The sequence below is a fragment of the Lissotriton helveticus genome, chromosome 7 (assembly GCF_964261635.1).
Source record: "Lissotriton helveticus chromosome 7, aLisHel1.1, whole genome shotgun sequence".
NCBI classification, from domain to species: Eukaryota; Metazoa; Chordata; class Amphibia; order Caudata; family Salamandridae; genus Lissotriton; species Lissotriton helveticus.
Window position 1 is genome coordinate 923,894,398 of NC_136068.1, and position 18,676 is coordinate 923,913,073.

The 18,676-nt window shown below is 45.5% G+C and overlaps 1 protein-coding gene across 2 annotated transcripts in view; it reads right to left on the minus strand.

Moving 5' to 3' along the window:
* Positions 1-2,379: 2,379 nt before the first annotated feature.
* The window catches only part of LOC144769393 (histidine--tRNA ligase, cytoplasmic-like), a 178,461-nt gene continuing 162,164 nt past the window's right edge, over positions 2,380-18,676 (minus strand). For both annotated transcript variants that reach the window (XM_078653448.1, XM_078653447.1), the window contains exon 13: positions 2,380-3,198. In XM_078653448.1, coding sequence (XP_078509574.1) covers positions 3,136-3,198 — 63 coding nt within the window. In that variant the 3' untranslated portion in view covers positions 2,380-3,135. The remainder of the gene's footprint in view (positions 3,199-18,676) is intronic.

The following is an 18,676-nucleotide window of genomic DNA, read 5'->3' on the forward strand; positions in this document are numbered from 1 at the left end:
GGCTGGGGTTGACGGCACAGCCCTGCTCTGGTTCCACTCTTACCTCAGTGATAGGAAACAGGCTGTATCTCTCCCCCCTTTCCAATCTGCCTTCTCCCCAGTCCCCCACGGTGTACCCCAGGGTTCCTCTATCAGTCCGATCCTTTTCAATGTTTACTTAAAACCACTGGTCACTTTAATCAAAACCCATAATATGACTACAGTAAACTATGCGGACGACACCCAGCTCATTTTCTCTTGGGAGGGGGAAGATTCCATCACCTTAGAAGCCTTCCACGACTGCCTGAAAGACACTGCAGGCTGGTTACACCGCAACTCTCTCCAATTCAACTCCTCTAAAACCGAGGTTTTGTTCTGTCCTGCGAGCCGAATTCCTCGCCTTCTGCCTGTGGAGTTCTGGCCCCCGGAAAACCCAGATAATCCGCTACCTGTTGCCAGTGTTCGCAATCTGGGCGTCATGCTAAATAACAAACTTAGCATGGAAACACAGGTAACAAGAACAGTCGCTACCTGCTCGGCCCTTATGCGCTCATTACGTAAAATCCTGCCATTACTACCACCTCCGGCTCGAGCATTGATAGTCAGGTGCACTATTCTTAGTCGCCTTGACTATTGCAATGCCCTCCTGCTCGACTCTCCTACGGTACTGCTGGACAGACTCCAACGAGTCCAGTCGGCAGCAGCCAAATTGGCCCTTGGATGGACCAGGAGATCCTCGGCCACTGCTGCCTTAGCCGAGCTACATTGGCTTCCCTTGAAGCAACGAATTGCCTTCAAGGCCCTTTGCTTGGTCTTCAAGGCATTACACGGATCAGGACCAAGACCCCTACAACTAATGTTTACTTGGTATATCCCAACCAGAACTTTGCGATCCGCGACTGCCTGCCTTGTAACAGTACCCAGATTTAAGAAAGCCAGGATCGGGGGAAGATCGTTCAGAGTAGCTGCTGCTAAGCTTTGGAACAGTCTGCCTGCCGACATTCGCCAAACTTCACAGCTCCTGCCTTTCCGGAAACGAATAAAAACATGGCTCTTCCCCTAGCTCTCCCCCTCCACTACCACTCCCCTATTCAACTCCCATCGCTTCTAACCCAGGAGTAAGCTTCTCAGCGCCAGGATACCTGCCAGGTGACAGCCGCGCTTTACAAGTGAAAAAAAAATAAAAAATACTGTCTGTGATCCCTCCCCTACGGGCATTCTGCAGCCTCGGCGCAGCACGTACAGATGTTTACTGAAGTACCGGCTAGAGTACCACCGATGGGATTTGAACCGGTGTCAGGGACTCCCAAGAGCGGTCTTACAGCCAGATTCATCAACGGAAAATCGGCTCGCAAAGGACCAGATTCTGAGAATCTAGCACTTTGCGAGCGCAATTTTTGCATTTGGGATTCATCACCCCAAATTGCAAAATCGCAAATTGCAAAATCGCTAAACTGCGAGGAATTGCATTTAAGGAATCTCTATTTGAGATTCCTTAAATGCAATTCATGAACCATTTTTGAATTGCGAAATCGCTATTTTTGGCCGCTATTTACCGCGAAGTCTGACCTCGTGGTAAATAGCGAAAACTTAGAAAAATGCACTTTAGTCTACACTTCAGTCTACATTTACATTTCAGGGGTGCTACAGGGTGTCCTTTGGACACCCCTGGCACCCTTGAAATCGCATCCTTATTTGCGCAATTTGCTAATCGCAAATAAGGAAGCTGTAGAAATCGCAAATAACATTGCGATTTCTACATGAATCCCGTTTTGCGAGTCTTTAATAGCGATTCCTTAATAATCGCTATTAAGGACTCGCAAATCGGGACATTGATGAATCTGGCTGTTAGTTCACTGAGCCACTGGACCCAGCGAAGGGTGCTCCCAGCACCACCGCCAACCGTGGCCGCGACCTGCTCGCTGTGGTCCTCCAAAGCACCCGATCGGGAGCCGACATTTTTGATGGTTGAAAAGACTTTATCATATTTTTACGCTATGTTTGTTGCACAGTATATATGCCATATATTTCCAAGGCTCAAGTTATGCATGGACACTTAGAGCCAAACCTGACCCCTGGTCCGACTCCACCTATACATTTGTTGGGTCGGTCACCTCTACTCTAGATGGCTCAACTTGTGCCAGGTCAGATGTAAATGGCACTTCGAAACATTCTTCCCAGAACACCTTCTTTGCTGTAGCAGCGGGACCAAATGAACTTGAAGTGGTATATTGGGAAAAATGCAGATAGTATACAAGCACTCTCAGTCGACACAGCCCTTCTCTTGACATCATCAGCGCCCCATAGAGCTGGTGACAGACGATGTCAGGAAAAAACATAGAAATCCAGTCTGTCCACTGAGGAGGTCCACATAGAGATACTATACCACCGGAGCACTCATTCAATAGAAGCAATCATTTTATTTGTTTTTTTTTCCCATCGACATGTACACATTTGATTGTGAAGACTAGAAAATACTCTCCTTGCTTAAACATTCCTGGAAGTTTATTAGATCAATAACTTAAGTAAAAGGCGGTAGGGAGCGCCATGCTCTTGGAAAATACGACCAATGGGCAGATAAGCCATTCGGAAACAAAGTAATAATTGGGAGAAATATATTTTGAGGCTAGTTGGCCCAACGTACATGAATACCCTAAATCTCAGAGGAGGACTGACGTATAAGGAAATAGGGAGACGACTATCCTCCATGGGCTTGTGACTCTGAAAGAATGGAAAGGATGGGGCAGGGTCAGTCACGCGACAGGGCGACAGATAGTCTGGTGCCTCGCCAGGAATTCTAGGGCTCGGTATACGACGAACAAACCCCCCAATTTCCTCATAAGCCAGTCCGCACCGATCTCCGCTGGAAAGGTGCTGCATTACTAGAGCCCTGCAGATGGTCTTGGTTATAGAAGTGGTCGCTGCAGAGTCCACTCTTCTCCAATATAGTCATGGGGATCAACAGCCTTTTTCTAGACAGAAGCAACGATAATGGAAATCGCTGTAAAAATATGCCTCGCAATACAATGGTGAGCTGGTGTTCTCTGAAGTGAACTCTGAACATATATTATTTGCAATCATAGGATTTCTTCGATGTCCTCTAATCCAGCCCACAATGGTGGTTCTTCCACTGTGAGATAAAGGGCTCGCCAGGGTCTAGCAGGCTGAGTGGGTCCTTCTCCTGATCTCTTCTACAAGATCTTGCCTGGATATATTTACCTACAATAAAGGAAAGCACACGAAGTGTCAGAACAATAAAACCAGGTTCAGATGTCACTTCCAAAACACACAAATCACAACAGTCCCATGTCCCTCTCTCCAACCCCTCAGTCTGCCACTTCCTGACACCTTTATGAAGAGAGCAGTCATCGATAACGATCCACGCAGGGTATTTTATTCAAGGACCCACAACCCACTCTATTTATTATCCCACTTTCACTCTAAAAACAGACAGCCGCTTCTCTTCACAGTTTTTTACAGAAACAAAGGTCCTTAAAAAACACAATACAATTACGGTAAATATTTACTGGAATCAGCGCTATATTAAAGATGTCCAGCCGGACAAACAACTTAATGAATCAAAGAATGCAAATCGAATAAGAGCACAATGTTACAGTGGGACACAGTCCTGAGTCCTACACAAACACAAAACAATTACATTTGGACAAAAAACATTTCAGGCAAGACAAGAGTAGCTTGTATCCAATGGGAATAATAGGGCAAGCTTTTATTTAGAAAAAACTGTTAGTGCACTTGTTTTAACACATTGGATTGCTGTGCATACTGTTAAGTCACTTGTACCAACAAGAGAGTGAGGGAAGGAAAAAAGGCGCTCCTATACCCCTATCTTAATAATACATAAACAACAAAGGAGCGTCACAAAAGTGACTTTTAGGACAAAACCAGGTAAGTTTGTCAGCAAGTGTGCTAATATAGAAAGAACCTTGTAGGTTTCTATAGAAGGCCCTCACTCACCACTAGTTGGTGACATGCTTCATCATTGGGCCCCACCGGGAGTGGCCGAATGCCACCCCAGTGTGCTGCAACGCCAGAGTTACTGTGGAGCTGGTTTGTGAAAGTGAAGTGAGAAATTTAAAATGTCACAAGTAGGTCAAAAAAAGTATTTTATTTGTTTGCTAATTGGACAGTATAAAAACAGTGGAGGGTAAAGGACCGAAATTACAAGTCCAGATTTACCCCTAAGTGTAGTGCTTTAGGTCAACATGTTTCAGCCTATGTGATGTAATTTAATCAGGCATTCGTCAGGACCAGATGCGAGTGATAAAGTTGTGTCTGAACCCTGGCGGTGTGAGCGCGCTAAGGCCCACCCTGACCCAGGGTTACTAGTGTTAAAAATCCAAAAAGTTGTATGGTTTCAAAGATTCCAAAGTATTGGAGTGGAACCGAGTTTATTATTGGGCGCTACAATTCTGAGCGCCATGGGTCACGGGGGGAGGGTGGATAGCGAAATGGCACACCGCCTCCTTGGCTAGGCACCAGTTATTGCACCTGCATACCCCTGCGCCAGACCCCGAAGACATACTGTTAAGTCAACAACATTTCAATCCTTTTTAAACCATTACTAGGATCATAATCAGGACGGGTATAATACAAGCCTGAATTTATACACTGCCTGTGGAACAAAGGAAAAACGAGGAAGGAAGGCAGAAAACGAAAAGATATTAGGAGACACGTACTTAAGAAGCTAAAGGTGACAGCCTGGTGAAAACTACTGTGCATGCTGAATTTAACTGCTTTAGTCCGACAAGTGCAGAAAAATTGAATTTAAAGGCTTAATGGGGCTAGGGTATTTGGAACAAGGAACCATAATGGTGGTGAGTGCTACTACGTAAAAAGTGGTGTGCTGGTGTTGGAGTAGGCTACGTGAGTGCCGTGAATAATTTGTTCTTGGATTGGCGGCCCACTAGCTTAACAATCTACTGAAGTGCTGGTATAAAGTTAACAAGCATTTACAATGCAACGGTTTCGCCTTTGTAAAAGTTAGAGCTATTGGCATTGTAAATGATAATTTTTTTATTTATGTGTTGGTTTTGAAAACAGATAAATAAATAGCATTGCCATTTACAATGCCAATAGCTTAATCTCTCGCAAACAGTAACAATGATTAATAATAACTAACCTTCTTATCAAAGGACCAAAAACCCTGCCTTAAGTTGCAGTCATTAAAGAGCTTGCTGACAATTAGGAGCTCCCTGAGTGATGGTGTGTGTTTTGTAGGTGTGTGTGTGTGTGTGCACGTGTGTATTGCTGACATGCAATGCTCACATTCAATTAGGAGCTCCCTGAGTGATGGTGTGTGTGTTTGTAGGTGTGTGTGCGCATGTGCACGTGAGTATGCACATGTGCACGGGTGTGTGTGCATGATCATTGTGTGAATGAACGTTCACGAGTGTGTATGAATGTGCGCATGTGAGTGAGTGTGCATATGCATGGATCCACAAGGCATGAAAATGTATGTGCCACTCTAGTTCGTTGGTCTGCAAGGATTTTTTCATCATGCCCTCTGAGGCAATCATGGACCAGAAACAATGTTTACTGCATGTGTGAGTGAAAGCAAGTGAATGTCAGAATGCATATGTTTTTATCTGTGGCAATGTGTTGAAAGTGGTTCGTGCATGTGTGAGGGTAAGTGTGTGAAAGAGAGAGATAGTGTGCAAAAGCCCTTGAAGGGCTGGTGTCAATATGCAACAAATGTCAGCAACTCATTCTCCTGCTCATCTATGCAATCATAAACCAAAATGTATGTGTGTGTTCGTGCATGTGCACTCGTGTAAGTGTGTGTCTGTGCACATTTGTGGAAGAATGCACAAGTGTATTAGAGTTTGAATGTGTGAATAATGCGTAGACCACTCTAGCTAGGTGGTCTGGCATATTCGGCCTCCCATTAACATACTCACTGAAGCAAACATAAACTAAACCAAATTTTGTGTGTGAGCTGTAGGGTCTGTTTCCCTTGCGAAAATATGAGGTGTGAAGCAAATTACCACATGGGAGTCAACCCCGAGCTCCCAAAGTGTCATTGCCTGCAGGGGAATGAAATCAAATCCTGATGCCTATTACCCCTGTCCCTAATCTTAAGGTTCCCAGGTCCACTCCATAATCAATCCATTGTGTCCTTGTTATTGCGTTTCCTTAAACCCATTGAGATGGACTGAGCAAACCCAATTACACAGATAATGCCTACGGTAATGTCAGCTCTGGGGTGGTGTCGAGGGGACTGCAGGGCCAGAAACAAGGCCAGCTCTGCTGCCCCTGGGCCGAGGCACACCTCATCCCTGCTCCCGCGTCACTTTCTCTGCCACATACACACACACGCACACACAAACAGGGCCACAGAAGCAAGGCGCTCAAACAGCACAACACCAGCATGAACACCCAACATTCACGCAAACACGCACACTCAAAGTACACACACTCAAAAGGACGTGTGAGCCCAAAACACAATTACAGGAATACTTCACCGAAGCACACACATACAGCAATCAAACCATGCACGCCTATAACAATACAAACTCCTGTGCATTCGGGGTAGGCACACAACCACAAAACACAAACAAAAACTTACAAACATATGTAACACAAATCACAGCGATAGAAGCACAACCAATCACTCATACATAATGCATACATTCGACACACACGGAACACTCTTTTGTCACATAGACATGTACATATCAAAACGAAATGTGCACATACCCAAACATACATTGAACACAATTATAAAACTTTCAATGGCGCACCAATGCAGTTTAGCATACAAGACACGTATGGCAAAACACTAAATACAAACTAAACACACGCACCAAACACACACACATATCTACCAAAAGTAACGAAAACAGGTAACACAAAACCACTGGCCCAGAGCACACTGCGCCCCTCCAGCTCAAAGAAAGCTTATAGCTTTGCAACGGACAGGAACGACTTTCGCAGGTACTAGGGGAGGGGCAGCAGGGTCGGAGATCCAAAAGGACCAGCACAGCAGTATTTATTTTTATTTAGGGCATTTTTATATAGCGCGGACATTACCCAAAGGAACATTAAAAAAGCAATGGAGGGGGGGTGGGATCGGAGACACGGACAGCGGAAGGGGGGCGGGGGAAGGCAGGACAGCAAGCACGAACAGGGGGGGCGGCAGGACAGCAGCAAGCACAAACTTTCAAAGGCGCACCAATGCAGTTTAGCATACAAGACACGTATGGCAAAACACCAAATACAAACTAAACACACGCACCAAACACACACACATATCTACCAAAAGTAACGAAAACAGGTAACACAAAACCACTGGCCCAGAGCACACTGCGCCCCTCCAGCTCAAAGACAGCTTATGGCTTTGCAACGGACAGGAACAACTTCTGCAGGTACTAGGGGAGGGGCAGCAGGGTCGGAGATCCGAAAGGACCAGCACAGCAGTATTTATTTATTTTTATTTAGGGCATTTTTATATAGCGCGGACATTACCCAGAGGAACATTAAAAAAGCAATGGAGGGGCGGTGGGATCGGAGACACGGACAGCGGGAGTGGGGGGCGGGGGAAGGCAGGACAGCAAGCACGAACAGGGGGGGGGCAGGACAGCAGCAAGCACAAACTTTCAAAGGCGCACCAATGCAGTTTAGCATACAAGACACGGATGGCAAAACACCAAATACAAACTAAACACACGCACCAAACACACACACATATCTACCAAAAGTAACGAAAACAGGTAACACAAAACCACTGGCCCAGAGCACACTGCGCCCCTCCAGCTCAAAGACAGCTTATGGCTTTGCAACGGGCAGGAACGACTTCCGCAGGTACTAGGGGAAGGGCAGCAGGGTCGGAGATCCGAAAGGACCAGCACAGCAGTATTTTTTTATTTTTATTTAGGGCATTTTTATATAGCGCGGACATTACCCAAAGGAACATTAAACAAGCGTTGATACTGGACGGGTGGGCATTGGGCAATGTAGCTGGATGGCACTGGGAGCTATCGACAGGAGGCGGGCAATCCGGGAACAGAGGACGACGGCAACGAGACACGCAAAGACGTAAATAAACAAAATGCTGCTTACCTGATAAGGAGAGGACTGAAATCGCGCAACCCACCCCTGCAAAGCACACGTCCAAAATGGCCAAAACATCACTGGAAAAAAAAAAAAACATCCGCCCACCGGCGCATGACGTTCTAAAAGGGGCGGGATGAGTAAAAATCGCCGGAACGCCCACGAATCTGGTCCGGCAATGACGGACAGATCTCTCTTCCAATGGCTAGCCTCCATTTATGGAGCTAGCCAATGGAAGAGAAGGCGGGACAAAGCCCCAGACTGGTAAAAACATAAGATTTCGCCTGGACGCCAGGCGAAACCTAAAAACGTCTTGCTCTCGTGCTTGTTGAACCGCTAGGAAGGCATATATGAGACTGGCTGCAACCAATTGTGCATTTAAATAGCCGGTCGCTGTGCCTAAGGAAATTGCCAGGTCGGCAGGTAGCGGAACATGCTGCGAGTGCTGTGCTTTTGTGCAGTATAACAATATAGAGCGGCGGTAATTTGGAATTGCTAACCTTGATGCCATTTAAGGGCGGATTGAGGAAGAGCGTGGACGCTCTGGAGGACCTTTTGGGTTAGCTGCAGTGAGCGGTCCTGGTGAAAAAATATATATAAAGCAGTGAGAAGGATAGGTTGACCGCAGTGGGCGCCGGCAGAAATCAGTTTAACCGCTTACCTTGAGTTTGTACAAATGCGGTTTGCACATGGAGTCTTAATTGGGGAGAAGGTTATGGAACTCTAGCTGGTAATTGCTAGGTCTGGGCGAAAATTACACTGTCAACCTAGGGAAAAGGGAGTGCTGATCAGATTGTGTAGAAACGATCAGTCTCGAGGTATACCCGCTTACCGATAGTGGAAGATTCCGATCATAAGCTCGATGGCTTGGATACGAAGGGGCAGAATGCACCTTAGAGTTTATAGCGTGCAAGACCACACGTGATCTCAGGTGAAGTTACGGAGGCCATTTTGGGTGAGGGGTGTGTTGACACTAAAGAAAGACTAAGATTTAGTTGAGCATGCTCCTGCGATTGAAACATACAACCGGAAAAAAGGAAGAAATTCAAAGAGAAGCAACCAAGGGAAATTTAAATACATGCATCTCAATTTACCACATTTAAAAGCGGAATTCGTTTTTGTTGTATAGTAGGAAAGCCATATTCTCAGTCCTGATAATGTAAGGACGGCGTCTGTAAGGTGGCTTTTGCTGTTTCTGTATCTTTTTTAATTTTCTCTAGTACCTCGTCAAACTGAGGGTCAAAGAGATGCTCCCCATCAAAGAGCAGGAGATGCTGTTGACAGTCCACTTGAAGCCCGAGACAGGCATGCCGAAAGAGGAGGTTTGAGTTGATCCCCTGAGCAGCAGTTTCAACAGCATCTAGGGTGCATCTGATGGTTGTGTCAGAAATCAGTTTGCCCTCTGTGACCAACTTCCTGCCCCGGTTTCGGTGCTCTGCCGGGAGGTGTTAGAGAAGCTCCGTCATTTCGTCCCAGTGGCCCCAGTCATATCTGGAGAGTAAACCAATGGACGTGGTGATGTGACAATGGTTGGAAGACTGTGCCGAGACTCGTTTACCAGCCACATCTATTCTTTTACACTCTTTGCCAGTGGAGGAGCATCACCGGTGACCTGAGCATTCGCTCTCTTACGTGCGTTATGAACCACTAGGGAAGCTGGTGAGAGCAGGCTTCTAATATATAGAGGGTCTGAAGCGGAGGCCTTGTATTTTTTTAAATAGGATCATAGGGTAATGACTTCGGCTTTAACAAGCTCCTTGAAAATATATGCGGCTGGGGAGAGCATCCACTTTAGCATAGGCAGATACTGCATGGAGTGAAGCCCTTTGAAGCGGAAATCTCTGCCGCCTACCTGCCTTATCGCCTGTCCGCTGGAGAGAATCTTTGGATCCCAACAAACCTTGCCAGTCCTCTTCCCGCCTCCCGCTGCCCGGCTCTGGTGCCATCTGAGCCCTGTAGGCCAGCGGAGCGCGGTCCGAGGGGGATTGCCTGAACCACAACTCCCATCAGCCAAAGCGGCGCACGCCGCGCCATCCACGCGCCAGGAGGCGTACAAATTGCGCGACACCCCGGTCGAGGGGTGGGAAGCCCTTTGAAGCGGAAATCTCTGCCGCCTACCTGCCTTATCGCCTGTCCGCTGGAGAGAATCTTTGGATCCCAACAAACCTTGCCAGTCCTCTTCCCGCCTCCCGCTGCCCGGCTCTGGTGCCATCTGAGCCCTGTAGGCGAGCGGAGCGCGGTCCGAGGGGGATTGCCTGAACCACAACTCCCATCAGCCAAAGCGGCGCACGCCGCGCCATCCATGCGCCAGGAGGCGTACAAATTGCGCGACACCCCCGTCTCGCGGGACGCCGGGCGAAGCCCGGGCCAAGGGCGGGCCCGTTTTAGCCCGTTCTAGACAGTGAGAGACTGGACTGGGCCACCCTTCTTACTCCCATCTTCTAAACCGAACTTTGGCAAGGTAAAACACACCTATATCCACAGTGTAACCAGTCTATTATTGTTATATAAATCTACAGGGTCTCGCTGCTAATTATTGTTTGCTCACTATGTCCAAGCAAAAAACGCCTGTCACCCCGGCGAATACAATGCACAACTACCTGGTCCAGGTTGTGTCAAAAATTAATAATAATCGGAGGTCCTCCCTGGGCATTGGGGATTCGCCACCTTGTGCTCAAATCAATCAATCAGGGGTAACTCAGTCTACCGCTGATGATCTCATTTTCTCCGATCTTATTGAGGTCCCAAATGAGCACCCAGCAATTGATGTATCCATTGCCTCTACTGGCCAACAACTTGACCCCTTTACAGATCTAATCAATTTAGAAGATCAAGATAAATCTGTAACAATTGAGGAGCTAGTTATAGAGAGTAATACCCCTCCCACACCGGTCCACGCTCCAAGAGTCAAAAAAGGGATTACAAAGGCTCCTCCTAGAAGAGGTGGCCTACGTTCTTGTAAAAACAAACCCGCAACCCCACCTAGACGAACAAAGAAAGGGACAGAGGATGGGATAAGGGAAGAAGAGTATGAAAATGAAGAAGGGGAGGACACCCTCTTAAATAAGCTTATGGGTACATTAGAGTCCAAACTATTAGGATTAATGAAACCCCTTATATCAAAAGTTGACCAATTAACTAATAAGGTCAACAAGCTGGAGTCCCTGTTAAGGAAAACTAACGAGGGGGTGGGAGAAATATCAAATCTAGTAGTAACTAAATTTGAACAACTGGAGACTGCGGGAAAATCACTCGGGGTGAACATGAATACTGGCCTACAAGCTCCTTCTGAGCAAGTCCAACAAGCCAGCTCCATGCTCGATAACACTCCTGACATGGCCCTAGTTTCAGATGCAGCCCAACTAGTGGGCAATACCATCCCTGAGATTCTAAACCCAGAAACTGCCCCAGTTGAACTAATTGTTGAAGCCTCGCCCCTTATTTTAGTACTAGCAAACACACCCTTGCTGAAAACTGGACAGATCGAGTCACCAGATTTCTTAAGAAACAAGGCTCTCCAGTGGCTCAGTAGTAATATGCACATAACTCCCTGGGGCAAGGAAAAACTATCTGACGATCTGCTTACAGCAAGAAGGGTTAGGTGGATAGGTACTAAGGCGAAGAAATTTCAAGGGGACTGTGTGGTCTTGAACTTTAAGGGCCCTGAAGTCCTGCCTGATGTCCTACGGAACATCCTCCCCCCACAACGTAGGACAGCTGAAATAGTTCCACTGACACTGGATTTCTTCTATAGCAGAAGAGGTCTAGTAGCCAAACCGAGCATATTAAGAACAAAATGGACAGTTGTGGGAAATAGAAAGGCCAGGTCTAATCCAGTATGCGAGTGGGGGCTAAACTTGGACAACCAATATTCTGTGTTAACTGATCTAAATGAGTGTGATTGACTCGCATGTGCCTCCCCCGTCATCCTAGATACGCAGTTGGGCCAAGGACATGTCAAGACTTCCATGCTAGACGAATCTACACTAGCCCCAGATGCATTTCGTACCTCCGTCCTAGAAGAAGTAAATAGGGTCCAGGTGGAACAGAAAAGGATATTGGAGGAAATTGAGATGTCACCAACATTGAGTAATAATGTAATACTAGGAATAGATCCTACAGAAACATTAAAAACCCCTGATATTGATCAGACATACCCCCAAAAGGCTAAACCGAAATTATCAATTATTTCATGGAACATAGCTGGAATTATTAATAAACTAAACATCCCAGACTGGGTCGACTTTACTAACTATTACGACATTGACATGTTCCAAGAAACTTGGTCGCTTACACCAATTTTCAGGCAAGGGTATTTGAACTTTTACGTCCCGGCATTAAGAAATCGAGTGGGACGTCCCTCGGGGGGCCTGTTAATTTGGGTACGCCAAACTTTGAATTGTTCGGTTAAACAAAGGTCTATACCCTCAAACGACATTTTAGCACTCGATATTACCTGGCAAAATGGTCAACAATTAGCCCTGTTCAATCTCTATTCGAGGGGAGTTGCCAGGGGCAAACCATCAGAGACCCTAAAGTGCCTCGAGAATCATATTGAATTGCTACCAGACCCTACCCATATAATAATAGGCGGGGATTTTAACACTACCTTTGAACCCTTGGGTGAGGAGGATAAGATCCTGGCCGAAGATGAGGATACCAAGTGGGGAATCCCCCAACTAGATATCCCAGCAATTAGGAAATGGAGCACGGTAGCAATCCAACTGAAAAGTTTTTGTCTTTCTAGAGGACTTAGAGCAGCCAATGGTCGGGCATTGTCAGATTCTATGGGGAAAAATACCTTTGACAATGGTCGGTCGGCCAGTAGGATAGATTATATACTCCTGGATGTAAGGGCCTGGGATAAATTGGTAGATATGGAAGTGAAGGATAAGATTGAAAGTGATCACAATCCATTGTGCATGACACTACATACCTACCACGACAAACCAGAACATCCTATAGAGGATCACATGGTTACGCGGGACCTTGTAAGCTCAAATAACACCCGATATTTGAAGTGGAGTATGCTCCTAGAAGATATTGCTAAAATAGAAACTTTAAAGAAAGTAGTGGTGGGCGAAGTTGCTAAGATTAAGTCTCATTATGGACAGACTGATTTTATTGATTATATGATGGCTGCCCATGAGATACTTTTTTCTAGAATCCAAAGTTTTTTTCTTAAAAAAATATCCACAAATAAAATAAAGAAAGCCCAAGAATCTAGAGGGTGGTATGACAAGAGCTGTAGGGCAGCACGAGATAATCTTAGCAGGGAACTAAGATCAGGAAGGCCAGAAGTAGTAAGGCTGGCAAGAAACCAGTATAGACAGGTTCAAAAACTAGCAAAGAAGCGTTGGGACGAGGATTGCTGGCGAGAACTCAAGGAGGTATGTGCTTCCAAGGATTCTAAGCGCTTCTGGGCTTCAGTAAAATGGGCAAAGGGTGGCATAGCACCCCAGCCTGCTAATAATGTCGCAAAAAACAGTTGGATAGAATACTTTCAACCACAGTATGCCTGTAACCCCATGTTTAATAATGTTAGTCTTCCTCCACAAGTTTACTACAAAGCACCTTTATTTGCTGAGAGGGACGTGAGTATTGTACTGGATTGTGTAGCAGGGGGGAAAGCACCAGGCATGGATGGAATTCCGGCTGATATTTTCCTATCTGATCGGAAGTCCTGGTGCAGCTACTTTACAATGCTGGCTAATGCAGTGGCTATGGGAGGGAAAGTGCCTGCCTCATGGAAGGGAGCCGAAATAATTCCCATATATAAGAAAGGTGACCGATCCCTGGCTAAAAACTATAGACCCATTAGCCTGATTGATACAGCACAAAAGCTAATGGGCCGATTACTGCAAAATAAACTGCAACAATGGATCGACGAAAACAACATTCTGTCATCTTATCAAGCTGGGTTTAGGCCCCTAACTAGTAGCGTCGACAAAGTCCTCCATTTCCTAACAATCTATTGGAGAAATGTCATCTTGAAGAAGGGGACATTGTACGCAGTTTTTGTAGATCTAAAAGCCGCTTTCGACCTGGTCCCCAGGGAAAAACTCTGGCAGACCTTGGCGGACGCAGGCCTAAACCAGGAACTGCTCACACTCCTTGTTCGCCTACACGAAAATAATTTTGCAAGGATACGATGGGGCAAACAAGGAGATGTAACTGATCCCTTTCCGGTTGAACGTGGGGTGAGACAAGGGTGTGTCCTAGCGCCAACCCTCTTCTCTATTTATATAAATGGTATCGTTGAACACTTAGAGAAGATTGCTAGTGACGCCCCTGTAATAGCCGGCTCCCGTGTGCCAGTCCTCATGTTTGCGGATGATACACTTTTACTTTCCCGCACCCCTAGTGGGTTACAAAAAGTAGTTGATGCCTTTGGTGTATATTGTGATGAAAGGGGCCTAGAATTAAACACCACTAAAACGAAATTCATGTGCCTCAATCTGCAGTCCTCTTTTAAGGGTGTAATAAAATACAAAGGAACACCATTAGAAAGAGTGGACTCTTTTTCATACCTAGGTATCACTCTGCAAGAAAACATGAGCTGGAAGCAACACATAACCACAACCCTACTAAAGTTTAGACAGCTAGCAGGCGCTATTTCGTTAAAACACCGTATCTCACTGACAAAGCCTGTAAACTGTGTGATGGAAATTTATTCCATGAAAGTCCTGGGGGCTTGTTTATATGGTTCGGAACTATGGGGTTTTTCAAACTTGAGTGAACTGGGCCGAGCAGAAAATAGGTTTTTAAGAGGGATCGCAATGGTCCCCCAAAGCACACCAACAATCCCGTTAAAATTAGACCTGGGAAGAAAATCTGTTGAGGATATAGCGAGGCTCCGGCCCCTCCTATATTGGAGACGAGTTATGGTGACCCCAGAATTAAGCCACTATGCAGCAGCATTGATGGATGTCATCAAATTTGATCGTTTCCATACTATCCCATGGTTAAGGGAGTTGCGGGGGCTCCTTACAAAATTGAAATTGGACTATTTATGGGACAACAAAGACTTAGCTTGCTTCCCTACTAAGGAAAAGCTAAAAGATCTATATTGGGAAATGGTATATTTTACAATGTTTAGTGACAGCACAAGCGTAAATCTAACATCTCGCTTTTTAAATACAAAAATGTACCCCTCTTATGAACCTTTTTGGGACCTAATTGAAAAACCATACGATAGAAAACTTTATTTTCAATTTCGCATTGGTACACTACCTTTGAATGCGTTCAAGAAGCATTGGTCCCCGGCATGGGATGAGAATTGTCACCATTGTAACGAAGAAACTGAACACATCTCCCATTTCTTGTTTTGTTGTCCACTGTACTTGTCCCCTAGACGTAAGTGGTTAAACCCGGTGTGCTCAAAGTTGGGTACCCGAAGCCATTCCGAAGCCCTTAGGATACTCGAAACAGATTGCTCAACATTGTTTGTGATTGGTGTAGCAAAATTTTTGGCTTGGTCATGGCTAATCCGTACCCGATCATTAACGGCTATTGCATTACAATGAAATTATGAATATCCTTAATCTTGCTTTTGCGACATGGACTATTGTCCTTTGTTTTTTAACTTAGAGGAATGTTACTTTTTTTTAAAATGTAATAATGTGTTGTAATTTTGATGTACTTTTTACTATGTATTATTCGACGTCTAATGTTTAATATGTATTTTTAGAAGTATTTTTATATGTAGTATTTATTGTATAGGGCTAGGTGAATGCTTTTATGACAAATGTCGAATAAAGCTTTATAAATTGGATAAATTGGATGTACAGAGGAAGGGGTCTCAAAAACGAAAGTCCTCCTCGATGGGCTCCTTATGCATCTCTATGTTGTGATAAGCAGCACAGTAAGAGGAGGTATCATCTAGTAGGGAAGGTCCAAGCAGGGTAGAGGTAGAGGTCTGGATTAGTGTCTGCAAGGATGGCCCTGTGTCGAAGTGTGGTGACCACTGTGGAGTGTAGGATAGTGGGTTAGATAAAGAAGATGGAGGGGAAGGTGATGGTCTGGGTGGAGTTTAAGAGGGCGGACGCAGTCCAGTGTCCAGAAGAGTATTGGTGGCTTTATCTTGTTTTTTCACAGCTTTTGAAGAGGATGGGACTCCAGAGCTCCTTCAAAACGGAGTGGTCTCTTGCAAGGCCAGGATATGGTATTGGAGGCTCTGTGAGAATACGGCCCGTTTGTGGGCGGATGACAATCTGTTTTTGTTGGTCATTGAGCTGCTCTTGTAATTACTAAAGGACCGATCTGAATGGTTCGTGGGCTGGTCTTCCAATCGCCAAACACCACTGCACCCAAGATGCTCAGCCTGAACTGGGCGAACTGTGTCAACTTGTCCCCAGTTACTCCAGACTCAAAGTCCACCTTGGGTTTCCCCGCTGTGGACTTCGATGATGCCTGCAGCCTCTGTTTGTAGGCCCCCTCTACCATGACCGCCCCCGGTGACAAAGACCCGACGCCTAAGGTCACCTCTGCACCCGTCGCCCATGGTCTGTGTAGAAGAGGACTGACTGTGTCCCCACATCCCTGAGCATCATGAGGTCTGAGCCTCCCTGCTGGTTCAGCTTGACTGGCCTCCCAGTCAAAACCTGTAGCCTCTTTTCCCACAGGCTGATCACCATTAACTAACATTGGGCACCCAATGTTGTATTGCACTCCTGCACCCAGACGCCCTAGGTGACTTTCTGGTGTTGCCTTGGTCCTTGCCCCATACTCACCTTAGGTTCAGGAGATTGGTCTCGTAAGTCGCTGTACTGTACGATTTTTTTTTTCTCCCACAGGCTAACGTTGCAAATTCTGAAAGATGCACTGTCAACTTTTTAATCCTATAAGTATTTCTCTTGCAAAATGTACTTACCTGATTGTATTGATTCTGGTGCCTAACATATATAAAGATACGCGTTATATGTATAAATTGGAGTAGATCTCCTTATTGAGGGGTGTGCATCATTTATTGACTATTATGTGTGTTTGCAGATGTCAAACACTCCTCTCTGATAAGCCAAAGGCTGCTCCATCACACTACCCCCTAAAAGAGCACCTTGGGATTGCTAGAGCAAGCCTATGCCCACTTATAAGGAAACCCCTGGACTCTTTGCACAATATAACTCATTTTTGGTATATCATATACCTCATTTGGTACATTGAATAAAGAGTCTCCTACAATTGGCACAGGGGTATTTCACATGACACTGTGGTAAGGATCAAAAAAGCATCCGTTCCATCATAGGGAAGACATATTGAGAGTGGACTGCACCAAAGGAAAAAGAAGCCCCGATCGTCAAGGACCCACCGGGGGCCATAGTCAATCAGCGTACTGCTCAGGGGGATAACTGGAAACGCGGACCTAATAAGCGAGAAAGGGGGCAAACGCAATTGTAAACAATACCGATGGAGCTAAAGGGAACAAGAAATCTCAATAATTATCACCACAACTGAGCCGACCTGGAGCATGGAAGCACACATCTGGACCTGTTGGCAGAAATGAAACAATCTGGTTCGGCGCTAAGATGGGAACTGGGAGCCTGGGCATGTTTTACACCCAGGATGTGCAATATAGCTCAGTGGAGAACAAGCCAAGTGCGCATGACAGTTTGGCTGGCCCAAGACGGCTGGCCAAAAGTCATGTGCACTTAGAGTGTGCGCACCAATCCTCCCCCCACTCGGTGGGCAGTCCAGCCCGCACCAACAGAGGAATACTTAAAAATAAAATGATAACATGCTGTCATTATCAGGAGCCGCCCCTGCCTGTTTCTAATTTATTTCAGATTTTCTGTAACAGATGTAGTTTTAGGGTATAAAAGTGAGGAATGCACAAACAGAATATTATGTTTACGCATACAGTGTTTTATTTAGAAAGAGAAATTTGTATTTGTTTAAAAAGTGTTGCGGGTTCCCACATTTACACCGAGATATTATGAATAGCAATGAAGATCCCACGATGGAAAAAAGCAGACAATTTTGCTTTGAAGTGCAGGCTTAGGTGAGGTCATCTTTCCACTTATGTGGCTAACAAAATCCTGTAATATATTGTACTGTAGTATTTATATAGCATTTCGTATTCCAAAGTCCGATTCATAACCACAGTTTAGAAAGCTTAACGTGTTGCACCGTTAGGAGTACATAAAAAGTTAAGATGCCGTGTAAGGCGGTTAAAAAAGGCAGGATTATTTGTGGTTGCTTCGGAGTTCTGTCCACAAACTACAGCCAACCTGACACCCTGCTGCTGTATAATGGCCATCCGTTATGCCTATCTGCCCTCAATCCAAATGACCACTCACAAGTTTAGATGATCCAAGATGATCAGAGACCATTATTTCATGACCATTATCCACAGTCTGTTTATTTGTGTCAGACTTTGACAAGACCAATTCATTGATGCTTTTTCCCCCAACTACCTAACTTCGTTAGTAACTATACCACACCAATAGCAGGGATGAATCTAATTTTGTAAGTGCCTTGTTTAATAAGGTGAGAAAGGGAACTTCCTGGCTACATTTTACAACAGACTATCATGGATATTTTAATGTGAATCTTTTCATCGGGCACAAACTTCTTTGAAGCACAACCTGTAGTCCAAGTTCTTGAAATGCAGCACTGCTTACAGGGGTAG